The sequence below is a fragment of the Athalia rosae genome, chromosome 8, assembly GCF_917208135.1.
Source record: "Athalia rosae chromosome 8, iyAthRosa1.1, whole genome shotgun sequence".
NCBI classification, from domain to species: Eukaryota; Metazoa; Arthropoda; class Insecta; order Hymenoptera; family Athaliidae; genus Athalia; species Athalia rosae.
Window position 1 is genome coordinate 1,699,863 of NC_064033.1, and position 13,950 is coordinate 1,713,812.

At 43.4% G+C, this 13,950-nt stretch overlaps 1 protein-coding gene across 8 annotated transcripts in view; it reads right to left on the bottom strand.

Annotated features, from left to right (window-relative positions):
• Positions 1 to 13,950, bottom strand: part of LOC105687964 (titin) — a 37,977-nt gene that overhangs the window by 16,637 nt on the left and 7,390 nt on the right. For all 8 annotated transcript variants that reach the window (XM_048659776.1, XM_048659772.1, XM_012403942.3 and 5 more), the window contains 12 exons: positions 13,598 to 13,875; positions 3,502 to 3,624; positions 3,235 to 3,413; positions 2,682 to 2,929; positions 2,357 to 2,613; positions 2,072 to 2,263; positions 1,807 to 1,989; positions 1,111 to 1,722; positions 762 to 938; positions 483 to 666; positions 285 to 412; positions 34 to 210 (listed from right to left, as the gene is read on the bottom strand). In XM_048659776.1, coding sequence (XP_048515733.1) covers positions 34 to 210; positions 285 to 412; positions 483 to 666; positions 762 to 938; positions 1,111 to 1,722; positions 1,807 to 1,989; positions 2,072 to 2,263; positions 2,357 to 2,613; positions 2,682 to 2,929; positions 3,235 to 3,413; positions 3,502 to 3,624; positions 13,598 to 13,875 — 2,738 coding nt within the window. The remainder of the gene's footprint in view (positions 1 to 33; positions 211 to 284; positions 413 to 482; positions 667 to 761; positions 939 to 1,110; positions 1,723 to 1,806; positions 1,990 to 2,071; positions 2,264 to 2,356; positions 2,614 to 2,681; positions 2,930 to 3,234; positions 3,414 to 3,501; positions 3,625 to 13,597; positions 13,876 to 13,950) is intronic.

Genomic DNA, 13,950 nt, shown 5'->3' on the forward strand with positions numbered 1-13,950 from the left:
GTGAATTAATTATCATCGCGTTGATCGAAATACCTGCTGTCCGATTCGTTGTATAGCGTAATCTGTTTCGGAATTGATGAACTTGAGAATTTCGGAAACCGATTCCCTCCGGGCATCGTGATGCACGATCAGAGATTCCACTTCCGCTACACTTTTTGGGAGGCTGGATGTCCTGAGTTGTTCGTCGACACGTTCCCGGTGAATCGTCACCTGAAATTAACGATGATTATCGATCACGATCCGATGTGATTTCGAATAGTATTTTCATTTTTAGGTACGCTCACCTCGTCTATACTTTTGAATATCGATATAAGCATCTCCACTAGGATTTGATACTCGGTAGTCGTCCTTTGCAAGTTTTCGTGTACGTCCGACAATTTGCGACGAATCTCAGCGGTTAACGGAGAATTATCTGCGAAGATGCACCAATTAATTTGGCAATCGTTATATTTTTACGAATTAAATTATACGGAATCACCTACCCTTTTGCGAAAGAACGTCGACGCTCTTTATTCTGTTATCTAATTCAACGGCTGCCTTGCTCAGGTCCGATCTGATCGTCGTTCGAGAAACTTCTAGGTCCTTCAGGATATCGGAGGCCTTCGGCGAATCCGAGGTGATCACGGGATAAATTTCGCCCTCCAATTTTGAAATAGAAGTCAGCGTCTGCGGAGAGTTGGAAAAAAAAAAAACCCTTCATTTTTTCGCATCGTCGGCAAAAAAAATTTCAACGACTCGGCGAGTGATTCTGTGATACTCACTTGGCCGCTCTGATCGATAATCTTTTCTCTTTGGATTCTAAGTTCCTCAATTATCGTTAAAGTCGACTGCCAACTCTCCCAGGATTCTGTGACGATGAGTTGACGATTAGCGAATTGCTCCAGTATCGTCTCGACGCATAAACAGGTACGGGGGATATCGAGGTACGGATCTACGATCTAATTGCGAAAATAAATTTTTTATCATTTTCATGCGATATACGTATTGTGGTGTAAATTCTGGTGGTGATCTTGGAAATTGGCCAACAGGTACAAATATTTGTAAAATTAAAAATAGAAGATAGAATCCAAAGAAACGGGAAAAACGAACGTAACGAAAATTAATTCTCACGTTTCGCGATGCGTCGAGGAAATGTTTCCCACTGGCTGTGAGTTGTAGATAAAGCGGCTGCAGAGCCATCCATTTTTTTTCCAATCGTTTGACCATATCCTGGTCAGTTCCTTCGGGCGATGTCTTTCTCAGTTCCTCCTCAACGGAGTCTATCTCGCTAGCGAGTTCCGATACGACCGTATGAAATTTAACGTATATGGAACCAAGTTCTATCCTCGCGTCAACGAGATTCTTGAGTTTCAGCCAGTGATTGTGAAGGTCGTCGACTTTCTGGTCGACGTCTCGCCTCTGAATTTCGTCGAGGTACTCGATCACCGGAGGAAGGGTGTTCAGAGCGGCGTTTATCTCCTCCCCTTTATTTTGAAGGTCGCTCAACAGCTGATAATGGAGGTCGTAAAAGTCCCGGGCCATAGGTAGATTGCTACCCATGTCCTGATGACCCTGAAGAAATGCTTCAGCGATGCTCACTAACCACGAATACAGTTCGTTGTGGGTCTCGAGGAAGGTGGTCAGAGCTTGACTTATCGCGAGATTTTGCTCATTGTGGGCTGTACATTGATTGGTGAGTTGTATCTTGCGATTCTCCAGATCCTCGACCACTCGTTTAACGCCCTGAAATTAAAATAATCACCCCGTCAATCAAACGAGATCGAAAGAGAGATCGGGACGCTCGAAAAACATCGATCGACGACCGACCTCAGCACCGGGAGCACCCCTTCCAGTTACATCCAACAAAGCGTAACCTTCCGACAAAGGTTGCGCGGTGACCTCTTCCAAGGCCGCTGCCGATTGAGCGTGCAACTGAACCAGCTGGGAGGAATGGGCTGGATGTTCCGTTGTGATCAATTGGATTTCCAACTGATCGAGTTTCGTTAGTGCCTGGGGGTGAATTTAAAAAATGTTCAATCGTTGGAAATCGCAGATTTCGTTGGGGAAAAATGTATATCTTGTGCGGACTGACCGACTGGGCTGATCTGAAGAACGCGATCGCCTTGTTAAGCATTGTTTCGTATTGTTCCAAGTCGTTGATGTAATCGGCACATGCACTGAGTATAGCGTAAGCTTGTTCGGTCGCTTGTTCACCGGCGAAGTGTCCGGAGGATACGAGTTGTTCGGTCGATTTCGTTATTTTTATCCCCTTGTCCTGAAAGTCCTGAAATTCGATAAAACGAAGTGAAGTTGGATCGAAAGAAACTGGGGCGGTTTTTCGGCGAGGAAAGACATTTTTTTTTTTTAAACACCGCACCTTAGCTTCCGGTTGAAGCTTCTTCAATTCGAAAAGTAAGAGTTCGGCACTCGCGGAGGAGTCGCCCAACTGATCGCTGCTACTTGCCAGAGCGGCTATTCTGTCATTTAAAATTTCTTCTAGATCCCGCAGATCTGTGGCGAGAAGAGCCAGTGCCAGGCACTGTTCCAATTGTGTTTTTCTACACTGGAACGATATCTCTATTAATTTTCTCTTGTCGTGGAGAGCCTCCAGCCACTTTTCGACCTGTAGTATAGCTGTGAAAAAATTAATTTCAATTATTCATCCGGAAAATCTCGTACGCCCGAATTCTTCGGGTACCGACCTTGGTCAGCTTCGACTTTGATGAAGTCCGGCCTAGAGTCGAGGGTTCCTTCGTTAGCAATTTCTCTGAGCAAATCTAACAGCGTTTTTCCCTCCTGTAGGGCGTTCATCAACGATTCCAGCATAGATTTCCTCAAGTCGTGAATTTTTGTTAGGAAATTTTTCACCGCGTCTATTTCTATCGGTAACAGCGTATCGTTACACGCCATTTCCAGGGCTTTCATACTTTCCCTGTATTCTTCGGCGCGGCTGGAATTTCAAGAGAAAGAGAAGAAAAAAAAAAAAAGAAGATTTATAAATATTCTTCAAACAATTTCGTCCGCTCGACGGTAAATCCGCGGAACAAACGGATGCGCAAATACGGTGAGCCAAATAACGAGATTATCTAGAAACCCGATAGTTGCTCGGGGGATCGGCAGCTGGTGCTTTTTATAATGCAAAAGAAATAGAATAACGAGAAAAAGAAACAACTGGACGGGCAATAAAACGGTGAAATAAAACGGGCGCTCAAAATTCTTGAAGCGTGTATAGAGTAATTGTATCGTTAGGCGAACCTTTGGAAAAGGACATTGCTGTCTAGGATTTGCTTGCGTCTTTCCAAGTGGGAATTGACATCCCGCCAAGCTTGTCCCAGTGTGTCTGCCATCGCGGCATACACCTCGGCCCGCGGTTTTTGCGTCGATATCAACTGGTCAGCTTGCCGTAGCAATTCTTCAACCGGGCTTTGTTTGTTCTGAAATTAATAGGCGAGACCTTGAAGGATAATTTATCCTCGGGAGCAGGGACGTTCCATTTATACGGCAGGTATTATTTTCGGTTACCTGAAGTTGGACGAGGACCTCGTTGTGGGCGTATAGAAGCTCCGTCGCCTCTTCCACCGTCGATCCCAATTTCGTTAGCGAAGGTTGAACCTCCAGGACTTTTAATTCCAGCCATTCTCCGCTCTGGAAATATCAAATTGCAGGGAATCACCTCGTTTGATCTCGTGGAGGACTCAACGACGGTTCGGAGTGAGCAATTATTTTTTAATTCGATGCAGATTGAAAAAGCGCCTTCGGATATCTAGGATTCTGGAACGGTTTGGTCTATTTTAATTGATTCGGATACACGAGAAGTCGAAGTCCACCGTTTGTTTATGAAACAAAAATACCATCCCGGTGACCCAGTTTTTGCATCGTGCGTAGGGCAACATTTGAATGCAATCGACGTAATCAGGAACCCACATGAAGTCAGGATTTACATAATGAAAATGAATTCGACGATAAAATTCGTTTCGATTGAAATGAATGATTCAACGTTGTTATCGTCGTCGTTACACCTTACAAGATCCGGCGGGGATAACTCCGTGGAAGATCTCGATGGAGATAAAGAGGGTTTCGGGATAGCCGTATGCTTTTGTCCGTGCATTTCGACGTGTACGACGTAAAACCGGTTTTCACGTGGTCGACCGACGATCTGAAGTCACCGTAATTTAGCTAATGGTTCATCGATTCGATGGCGATAAAATTCATGGTCGGGATTTGAGGGTCTTACATTTTTCGCCTCGGAGTTTCATCTATTTGCTATCCAACTATAAGACGGGAAAAATCACGGCCATTTCCGCTCATGATTTTTGGAAACTTTTATAAACTACCGAGCTGCGGAAATGCATTATACTCCGCATTGTCTTCGCCCCTGGCAGAGCTAACGATACAACCGTCGTTCGTTAATTGGACACGCCTGGCGAACTCAATATTACGATATGTACACTACGTACGTACATAGTCACCCACGTAATGAAATATGCAACGAGTAGCGGTCCCCAGTTACAATATAACAGAGCATTACGAATGCTTCGCGCGTGGCTACTTTTTTCGCGCTGCAGTGCGCTGTTAAATGAAATCATGATTTCAGAGATATGTTCTCTTGAATAGACCTCGATTTTTCGAGACTTTTTTACCAGACAATTCACCGGTTTGCGAGAGACACGAGAATTCTTTCCACAATCTTCCGTTCTTCGGTGAGGGAATTTCAGAGTTCGGTGTCACAACTGCTGATTTTGCGAGTGAGTGGTCCATGCGGAAATTGGACTAAGAATAAGACGATGACGCGAGCGTAATAAAATATATTCGAGAGTTTTTCGACTGCAGATAGAATTCTTTCTGTACAAAATGCAGTGAACCGTTCGTCATAGTTTTTATTCTTCGTGTTTCAGTTCCTGCATTTTTCTTTTAATCATTTTTGGCTGTTACCGCACGTGGGCTTCGTCACGTTTGGTGGGATTTTTCCAGTATAACATGCCTAATGAACTAGGAATGTGAGAACCCTTGAAAGATGAGATGAGTGTGGGGTGTGAGAGGTATATTTCAATCAAACGATTCGTTTATTTTTGGAATCGTGAAACAAACTACCGATAAATATCGTTAGACAGGAGAGATTTTTTTCTGGCGTTTTTGTTCCACGTTTTTTGAACCAGAGAATCTGGATCTCGTGACTGTACGGACTTATTCGCAAGAAATATCTGGTAATCGATAATTTTTCCATTCGATTTTTTTGAATTTAAGGGTCGAAAATCAACATTTTTTTTTTAAGCTTTTTGAAAAGTTTTTCACAAGTTTCTGACGTATTTTGACCTCAGGAATCCGAATCTGAAAGAAAAATTGACCCATCTCTAAAATTGACCGAGCTAGCGCTAATTTTCAGCTTTTTGGGGTCGAAAAAAAAAAATTGATTTTTAAATCTATATTAATGGAATTTGAGCTCAGGAATCCGAATCCGGAAGAAAAATTGATCTATCTACAAAAATAGTCGAGTTATCGCCATTTTTTCGCATTTTTTGGCATAAATTTGAGGATATCTCGAAGGGAAAAAATCGTAGCTCAATTTGGACAACGGATTCGTGTTCCTGAGGTCAAAATACATTAAAAAAGTGCCATACGATCAATTTTAAAAAATAAAAATTTTTAGTCAAAATTTGAAAAAATCCAAAGGGGTACACCTTGAAAAAATCTCAAATTTTGACCAAAAATTTTTATTTTTTAAAATTGATCGTATGGCACTTTTCTTATGTATTTTGACCTCAGGAACACGAATCCGTCGTCCAAATTGAGCTACGATTTTTTCCCTTCGAGATATCCTCAAATTTATGCAAAAAAATGCCTAAAAATGGGGATAACTCGATAAATTTTATAGATAGATCAATTTTTCCTTCAGATTCGGATTCCTGAGCTCAAATTACATTAATATAGACTAAAAAATGAATTTTTTTTTTTCGACCCCAAAAAGCTGAAGATTAGCGATAACTCGGTCAATTTTAGAGATGGGTCAATTTTTCTTTCAGATTCGGATTCCTGAGGTCAAAATACGTCAGAAAAGTGTAATACAATCAATTCGTAAGCTACTTTACTTTAGGCCCAAAAATCGATTTTTTGTTTGCTCAAAAATTGATTTTTTTTTGGTTTTTCAAAGGTAATCTCACGTATAATCAGCTCAGGAATCGAAATCTGAAAGCTAAAATCATCTATTCATGCAGTCGATCGAGTAATCATCAATTATTCGCTGTTGGGAGAAGAAAAATTAACAAATATCGGTTGGTTTTAGTCGTAGACCGACTTTCATTCGTCGCAATTCATGCACGGGTCGAAATATTCGAATTTCTCAATCCACCAGCGAACCCGAACTTAGCTGGAGTCAGGTAGCCACGAGCGAGGGGGTTTGTTGTGGGGCGTCACCTCTGCTCAGCCCTGAAGGTGACGTCTCACAACAAAGCGCTACGCTGCTGGCTACGCTGACTCCAGCAAAGCTCGAGTTCGCTCGTAGACCGAAAAATTCGAATATTTCGACCCATGCATGGATTGCTCAAATTACATAAAAATTGATTAAAAAATTACTTTTTTATTCTTGACCCTAAAAAGATAAAAATTGGCGATCACTCGGTCAATTTCAAAGATGGATCAATTTTTTTTTCAGATTTGGATTTCTGGGATCAAAAAATATACGAAATGGCTTCACAATCAATTTTTAAAAATGTTAATTTTCAGTCCACAATCGACAAAATTTCTCGCATATCGAGATTTGACTGGACATCAACTCCACAAACTAGAAGTATATGAGAGATATTTTATGGTATTGCGACTGCAGAATTTTGGCTGAGGTCCAGCACTTCAGAATGGAAAATGAAAATTACATCCGTAACTGCTGTACATCTACTCGTGCATGTGTACAGATACTCTTAAGAGACGACGACGGGTTCAACGTCTGCTAACTTTTATTCCTTTTTCGTTTCCTTCGACTCCTTCTCCGTTTCTACGTTATTTTGCTGTTCCTTTTCGACTTCCGCTTTTGGCACGATAGACAAACCCCGTCGTCGTTCGCACAAGCGAGTACACCCGGCATGGATATTTTTGGAGATGGTCGCTTCGGACCAAGAGATTCGGAATAATCGAAAACTCGGAGTTAACGGACCTTAAGGACACAATTGTAAAAGCGATAATTCTCTGGGATTTTCAAACAGTGTTTCGCGTTTGGTCAAGTGAAAGTATACCGTCTTTACGGTACATACAGGGCACCAAGTAGGACGTGCTCGTTGTGTTATATGCGAGTTGTACGCACTTACAAGGTATATACCTCGCGTCTCTATACACGTAATTCTTCTCATACCTATGCAACGAACCAACACGTAGGTAGGCGAGATTGGTATTCGTACGTATACAGTAGTGGTCCGTATGACGAAAGAGTCCTCTGCGCGCCAGAACCGCGTTCCCATATTCGGATATTAAACGAGAACTGCCTCTCGGCAATGAGATTCAAAAAATAAAATAAACGAAAATGCATTTCGTCCAATTTTTGTGACGCTGTCCAACCGTTGGCCGGTTGCAAAGCTACAGTTTTCACCCTACAGCAAAAATTTACGGCGTATCCGTCGATTTGAATCCGATTTCCGGCAACTCTTGACGCGAGTTTTTGGGCGTGGATAAGGTAGAGAGAGTGCAAGTTTCACGGTGTTAGCCGTTTCGGGTTTATTTCGGGGTATTGCACGAGCCTACAGCTATTTCCGAATCCTCTATCCAGAGAACGAAGCAGAACGTTAGCCATCGCTCTCGGAAACTACACGAAGGATAAATTTAAACACCGATGCTCTCGTCGGCTTGTACGCCCAAGATAAAACTTCCTCGATACGCATTACGGTACATTTTATACCCATGGAAAATGAAAGCGTTCGCATATCGCTTTCTTCCGTCGTCGATACCGTTCGTAATCGCCCAAGGAAATAGAGCTCACTTTGTGACAAAGCAGTCGTCAAATCCTCCATGAAATTGGAAACCTACATCTATCGAAATTTCAACTAGACCTCGTCGAATCGATTTTTCAATTTTCAATTGTTCGTCCTCATCGTTCTCCAAATTTGACAGATTTTCCGGGGGACTCTCAGAACTCAATCTGTCGCGAAAGAAGAAACGCGATATGCCAAAAACACGCAGCTGCATAACCCTAAGACTTTTGAAGATGATCAAGAGATTTCCAGAACTTTACAATTCACGGCACGACCTTGCCAACGACAAGGCTCACAGCATGGTCGTTTGGGACCTGATTTCCTACGAACTTGACACGCCAGGTTGAAAGCCAAAACTTTCGAATGAACGAGCGTAACTCAATTGATCACATCGATAATTCGTTGCAGTTGGTGTATTGAAGAAAAAATGGCAGAGGCTTCGCACGTCGCACAAAAAAAGATGCAGGAGTTTGAAGAGTGCGAAATCTGTAGCGATTCAACAGCGCGACGACATTTTCGACCTCATGTACTCCATGTGAGTGTGAATTGCGTTGAAACGTCCTCTGGGTTTTCGTACAATCCGGCTACTTCGTCCCGTCTTCCCATCCACTTTTATTTCGCTCTTTCTACTTCGTCCAACGCGTGCGAAACTGAAGGAAAAACCTTAAAATTCTAAAAATAGTTGTATCTCGTATCTCGCTAGTTCGCCAGCGCGACGAAATCTGGATTTTTCACAACTCCGTTTGACGGCCGATACTATATTCGATTTGATTATTATTATTACCGTCACCTACCGTACCTAGTTTACACGCAGAGATGTATTCTGAGATATATTTCTGGCGATCGATCGTGATGCAATATTAGCTTTGAAAAATTTTCTAGGTGACTTTGAACGCTAATAAATGTCGCTTTTTTTACCGACCGATCGCCACTAGGCTAGACTACGCCCGCGGCGAGGATTCCCCGGGTAAAATCGAAGACGATCCCGAATCAGCGGGTTGTTCAACTCCGACGCTATCGATCATCACCGAAGAGGGTAGCGGCTCCGGCGGCGTATCGAGCAGCGCCTGGTCCCTGACAACGGAGACGAATTCCCCGCGTTCCGGGGACCGGCGAAAATTGAGGAGATCCAGATCACCGGTAGAACCGAAAGTCGACCACGCGAATTTGACGTTTCCAATTTTTTCCGCCCGCGCGACCTCCACCGACACGCCGGACGAACGTTGTTTCGACCGTTCGCGTTCAACCGGTCGTACAAACGACGAACCGGTTAGAGTATTTTTCGAAAGCATGGCTCTCACGGTGGCCAAGTTTCCGCAGCATCTTCGGGCCGCTACCAAGACCAAGATATGCGAGATCGTTGCCGAAGCGAAATTGGGATTGTGACCTGAATTATTTTGCAATTCGTTCCCGCTTTTCCCCTACCGTTATTCACGTTCCCGTACTTATACTACGACTTTATGGAATTGGAGAGAGAGAAAAAAAAATGTTTCTCTTTCTCATTTATTACCAACAAGTGGATCAGGATTTCCCCACCTGCGGAAAATGATCACCTAGTCATCGGAACCACGTTGATCACAGTTATGATTTTTCCTATCGAGTTAATAAAATCGGTTGACTTCAGTTTTCTTTTTTTTCCATACGCAAAAAATCACGAGTTACGAGTGCCGAATATATTCGTGACTGTACGGAGGCGAAGATAATCGATGCACCGCCGATCTCGTGCATTGGAATAATTTATTACAAAGCGAGTCGCGTTCGGGATAAAAGACTGCAATGGAAGAAGAAGAGCGCAGCCTCGCATCATGTTCGCCCGCTAGCTCTACGGGCGATCTGACAAACCGGTATTAAGACGAGGAACCCGTACCTGCATTATACGAGTCCCCTACCGCTCGTATATATATATATACAGGTATTGTACATTATATACTCGTACATGTACGCCACCCCGCAATGCAACCACCCGTACCACCGATCGAAACGTCAAGACTGTCTGCGGACTGACGCGGTTGTTTTCACGCCTACGTACCCGCGACCGTCCGTACGAGGGGGAAAATATTTCGTGCCCTTGCACGCGTTTTACTCCGATATCCGCGCGATGCGAGGTAAGGTACGCACGCACACACACGCGTAAAATATCGACAGAATTCACCGCGATATTCGCGTGGGTTGTAAGTTTTACACCGAGGAAGCACCGAAGAAGACGGTCAAGTTCTTTGTTCGCGACCGCGGGGAGAAAATAATCTTTCTCAACCGCGGCCAACTTTTTTTTTTCTTTTTTTTTTTTCTTTTTTTTTTCTCTCGTTTCAGCGATCCACTTCAACTATCGGGGAAAAATAGATTTCCGTACAAGCGACGATCACGATTGCGGGATGGGCATTTCCGAGTAATTACTCGACGAACGGGAAACTTTCTAAATTCTTGACGAGTACTGCAGGTATAAAAGTGTGCGATGATAATTTTTTTTTTTTTCTTTCCGATTTGTGTCTGCAGCAGTTTTTCACTCATCTCGATCTCTCGGAGGGAAGATCGTCCGGCGTACGTTTGCACGGCGATGTGGTGCAGACCGGAGAATAAGAGAGGAAGATTCGAGAGGTTTATCCGTTCGACCTTTGGCCCCTCGGTATTAACGCCGGCCGACGACCGCGCGGTATTAACACCGCGCGAAACGGAGAGTCATCGTTTTCTCATTATTTCGAGAGATAGGCGTTAATTTTTTTTTCCAGCGAAGAAAGGACGACGAACGACGCAGCTGCGGATCTCTTTATATTAGCTTTCGCTATCTACGTCTCTGCGTAATCTCGTCGTTCGGATGCAGCAATTACGAGGTGGTACGTCATCGCTATATGAATTGGCGCGACGCGCGACGTGTGCTTCTGATCTTTATTTTTCTCATGCGTACAGATTGCACGTTGTTGTAACGTCACGAAAATCATTCGACGGACCGTACTTCGTACCGACATTCGTTGCAATGTCAAGCGATCTGCCAAATCTTGAAATCTCGACGTGCCAAACTCCAGCAGTGGATAAAAAGACCGAGAAAAAATTCGAACTGCCACCGTCTCGCGTTATTGTTACTCAAATAGTATAAATGCACAGTAATTGTGCATAATTGGCGAGTGCCACCGTCGCTATTCAAAAACCGAGCGTGAAATATCGAGCCGTTTATCGTACGGCGATGAGGTCTTCAGAGAATAATACGAGCAAGTTTTTAAAATCGTCCGACGCGAGGCTCGTTATCTGAAAAGAAACGAATCGAAATTCTGCTCGTTGATTTCGCTGCGACGATTTTTAGCGACGATCGTGCGGCGCACAGAGGCGAGAATTATCTCGGCAGTGGACGAGGGAGTTTAGCGTACTCGTGCGCTTAACTGGAAGATTGATAACCGCTGAATCTGAAATTTTAACGAGGCGTGTGATCCAGCAACGATCGGTGCGCGAAGGTGGATATTTTATTTGTCTATATGAATCTTGTGATTTACAAAAGCCGGAGCGAGTCGTCGTAGAGACGAATAGCTGTACGCAATATCATTCTATTACCGGCGCGGAAACGATGACACGTAGATCGTGTCACTTCTATATTTGTAGTTCGATCGGCGTCCTTCTTTCCCATCTTTTTCTTCTCATGTTATTTCCCTGCCCTAAGATCAAACCATAAGACGCGTTTCGTTACGTAACTCAACACCGTACCACCGAGTCCGGTGTATTACCGTATCACGACGCTTTTTGAATCAATCGTTTGCTTTATTCTTTCTTTCTTTTTTTTTTTTTTTTGTTTTTTTCTTACTTGTAGAAGCGCGATGACGAGTCGTGTGTTGCCACTTTGGACGGCGATCGTGCTAATCGTGGTCGTTTTCGGAGGTTTTTCCGAGCTGTTTCGCGATTCTCCTCGACACCTACTGTCTCGACCCTCGTTTTCTTCGTGCTGTATATCTCCATTATTGAGACTCGATTTGTCCGGCTCTTCCCCCGAACCCCCGGGACTATCCGCCATAATCGCGTTTACCACAGTCCCGCGTTTCCTCAATTATTTGTCACCTAGTCTCCTCCGCGCACTCCCTCCGCGCTTCTAATTGAATCATAATTTTCATTTTTCACAAATTTAGTTTGGATGATTTTTTTTTCGCAGATAAATTCCATCCGTCTGTTCGTCCGTACAACCGGTTACCCGCTAATCTCCTTCGATTCAACCAACGAGAAATATGTAATTGCGAAACGATCACTGTTTCATGCGTGTAATTCCCGCCTAATTTCATCAGCTCGAAAATATTATTTTTGGTCGCGTGCCAGTAGCCATTACTTCGGTCATTTTTAATCCGGTTATAACAAACAACCGGCAAATAGGCTTGACGGTCGTACGCGTTTTGAATAAAATAATCAGAAGAAACATCTACGCCCACATTCCCCACAACTATTCCGAGTAGTTCTTTCTCTGGACGTTTTAATTAACGTCCTGATCCTTTCACATTTTGTGACGCCGATCGGAATTGGCAAATTAAAGTGCACGCTGCCGCCGCATCCCACATTATCCGGGAGACTTCAACGCGTGGGAATTTTTTTCCTCCACCGAACGGAGCGGCGACAGCGCGAATCTATCGTTATTGGAAAATCTACAGGTGGCCCTCCGATTGATTTTACGATCTTCGTTCGACTCGTGGTGATTTGAAAAATTAAGTATTTGCGAAATCGTTCGAGGAATTTCGTCGATTTCTTTCGATCGGAATCACAGCGGACGTACAGACGGATGGATCGAAGAGAGTCGGTTCTCCAATTACCGATAAATTATAAAAATCAAATCACTTTTGAACTTGACTTTTGCGCACGTCAGAAGTCGCGCGCGACTTTAACTCTTCACCGGTCCGCCCAACACTGTTCAACAGTGTGACCGTAATTTAAAAAACCGAAGGCAACTCTCTAGTCGGATTGAACCCGAGCCACTCCGATCTTCGTCGGAGTATCACGAATACGAGAAGAGTGGACCAAACAGAAAAGATCAAGTACGAAACTCCAAACTAATCCAAACACCCGAATCTACTGTACCGCGGTTCACGATCCGGGGTATATATTTAGATGGATTTATCGCGCCTCCGGTAGCCGCGCGCCTCAACGTTGAAACGCCAAAAAAAAATCGAGCGCGAAATTTTTTTGAACGCAAAAATTCTACGGGAAAGGAATTTTCATTTGTATACATTTTTTTTTTTTTTCGATAACAAATCATGCGGTTCGGATGAAATTCAATTCAAAAAATTAATAAGATTTATTCACACGGCACAAAATTATTTGTACAAAAAAAATTTCTCAAGCGTACAACACGAATTAACAAACAAATTAAACGTACACAATACATACAAGGATATCACAAACAAAAAAAAAAATATACACACTAGTTTCAGGGGAGGTGGAAACTGGTTAAGGGATCAAGTATTTTACCACACAGAGGGAAATTCTTGAACGATTAATCAACGAACGATTAAATTAGTATTTTTTTTTCTTTTTCGTCTAGGTAAATTATGTGAAAGAACATTGAAAATCTAGTATATCTCGCCAAGCATAAAATCAAAGCGTGCCGCTGATCTAACGGCTCGTTTGGTCAATAGGCAGTGATTAATCAGGCCATTCGTGCTTCTGGAATCCGCAGAATTTCCTGGGATACCGCCGCGACTCACCTCCTTCATTTTTTGAAGGACCTCTTCTTCGTCCTTCGAGTATTTTTCCTTCGGCGTCGTCTCGATTCCGCTGTCATCGATATTCGCGCCTCCCGAAGGACTCGAATTCACGGAATTCAATCGCTCGTTCGACTCTTCCATCGTCGAGGAAAGCGATCGATGTGCTCCCGGAGATTCTTCGAAGGATTTATCCTCTTCACCAGTCCTTGTAAATTTCAAAAGTCGGCTGTGTTCCCTGCCAACCTCCTGCGACGAGTCACCGTCTCTCGACGTCATCTCTGAAAAGGTAACAAACGAGTAATTAAATCGGAGTCCGATCAAATCGTTAAATTAATCAAGAATTTCCCCAGTTC